The sequence below is a fragment of the Halyomorpha halys genome, unplaced genomic scaffold (assembly GCF_000696795.3).
Source record: "Halyomorpha halys isolate HHAL.00 unplaced genomic scaffold, Hhal_1.1 Scaffold359.1, whole genome shotgun sequence".
NCBI classification, from domain to species: Eukaryota; Metazoa; Arthropoda; class Insecta; order Hemiptera; family Pentatomidae; genus Halyomorpha; species Halyomorpha halys.
Genome location: NW_027104882.1, coordinates 4,241 through 6,406, shown reverse-complemented (window position 1 = coordinate 6,406; position 2,166 = coordinate 4,241). Strand labels below are relative to the sequence as shown.

The 2,166-nt window shown below is 21.6% G+C and overlaps 1 protein-coding gene across 1 annotated transcript in view; it reads left to right on the top strand.

Moving 5' to 3' along the window:
- LOC106681677 (zinc finger protein 395) overlaps positions 1 to 504 on the top strand; it is a 42,209-nt gene extending 41,705 nt beyond the window's left edge. Inside the window, exon 2 of the mRNA XM_014422122.2 lies at positions 376 to 504. Coding sequence (XP_014277608.2) covers positions 376 to 441 — 66 coding nt within the window. The 3' untranslated portion in view covers positions 442 to 504. The remainder of the gene's footprint in view (positions 1 to 375) is intronic.
- Positions 505 to 2,166: the final 1,662 nt, after the last annotated feature.

The window sequence follows — 2,166 nt, the reverse complement described above, 5'->3', positions numbered from 1 at the left end:
AAAATTAAATTTATTTGTGGTTTTATAAGTCATGATTACATTTATATGCACCTTTTTTCAATTTTATTTAATTACTCCAGTTGGCCGCCTTATAATCACTCTGTTTATAATGCAATAGGATTTTTGATGTGTATATATATGTTTATTTTTTTTTTATGTAAGTTTACTGTTAATGTTACAATAAAGTTTAAATTGGGGAAATTTTGCTTTATTGTTGAGGTAAGAATGTACGTTAAACATTTTATACAATTATTTTTGTTTTGTAAGTAGAATAGCATTTAAAATTTTGCTAAATGTTGTTATAAAAAAAAATTGTATGAGATTTTCAATTTTTGCATTTTATAATTCATAAAAATTATTTATTTGTTGTTGTAGGGTGGTGTGGTTTCGGAGTGTCCGACACAGAATAGTCAATTATCGAACCAACATTTCGTAAGTTGAATTATAATATTTAGGGAAGTTTTCGTAGCATAAAATAGTTAGTGTATTATTATTTACCACCGGCTTCTAGGAAAAGTCGAGTTTTGAAATTATCAAAATTATTTTTAAAAAATTAATTTTTTTTTCTAGTAAAATAAGATTTTTTTAGTTTTATTGATAATTTCCGACTTATAGTAATTAATTAATTTTAGTTATAAATAAATTTTATACTTTCAGAAAGACCGCCAATATCGCGATACAGATTGAAGAGCCTGTTCTTTCGTGTTTCAATTTTATTCTTCTACTATCGTGCATTATGTTCAACTTTTTTTTTTAATTAAGCCAGTAATTTGACACTTTAATGTATACAAAGTATGTACACTTGAAAAGGTATACTCAGAAATAGTTTAGAAAGTAGATCGTCAGCTTGTAAATATCTGAATGAAATACACCTTTATAATTTATGATCCTTAAAAGTAAGGTAATTAAAAATACATAAAACACTGCTGTAAAAGGTGATGTAGATATTAGGAACAATTATAAAACAATATTGGTATTATTTGCTTCTAGCTTCTAGTTAAACGGATTCAAGAAGAATTAAGTAAGTATACAATACGATTTCAAATGGTAATAAAAGATTAATATAAAATACTATTAAAAGAAAAGTTTAATCTTTTTATTTTGAATTTATATATCAATTAGTGATTTGTTAATTTTCCTAATTTTAAAAATTTTCACACAAATATCATGCTATTATTTTAATTATATTTCAATTCTTTTTTCCATCAATTCCTTTTTTTTAAATCACCAACATAAAATTAACAAAAATTTTTTATTCTTTCAAAAATGTTTACAATGAAAATACTCAGTTTCTTTTTTTATGGTCGAACAAATATTACTCATAATACTTTATCGGTTCTAAAACGATAATGATAGTAAATTAATATTTTTTTTTCTTCTCTTAAAAACGTTTCAATAGAAACAAATGTAAAATAAAAGCATAGCTATTACATTTTTTTAAACTAGTATTTCAATTGCATTGAAAAAATGAAATATTTGTATAAATAATAGTTAATTATTATAGTTATTAATTCATAAGGTTATTCTTAGTCAACAATAGCTCATATTTTATTTCAACAACTTTATTAATGTTTTAATAAAATATTTTTATACAAAAAATAATTTTTGTCTTGTTTGTGGATAACTTGATAGTGTTATTTAATAAATCGTATCTCAATTATTTTTATATAGTTATTTTTTTTTCATGATTTCAATTAATATATTTTTAATGAAAACATCAAATCTTATAATAAAGATTTTTATCTGATATAAACTACAGCAGAAACAAATTTTCATTATTAGCTCAACTATTGAATTTTTAAAATATTAATTTAATCGCATTGAAAATATAACAATTTTTAGTATGAATTGAAGTTAATTCACATAAATTGTAATTTAACAAAGCTGATTCCTTTTTTGTTGGTTTGGATGGTGAATTTATTATTAAGGAATATTTTAGTTGTTATCATTTATTGTATATCTTATTTGTATTGTATGTTAACAGTATGTCGTAACAAGAAGAGCTTATGTTATAATAGATTTACATTAACTTCTCCTATGATAATGGTTTTTATTATAATATAAAAGTTAGTATTAGTGGGTTATAAAAAATAAGTATAAGTGACTAAATCAGTTATCAAATAAATGCAGTAATTAAACTTGATAATAATCTTACTTTAAAAAAAA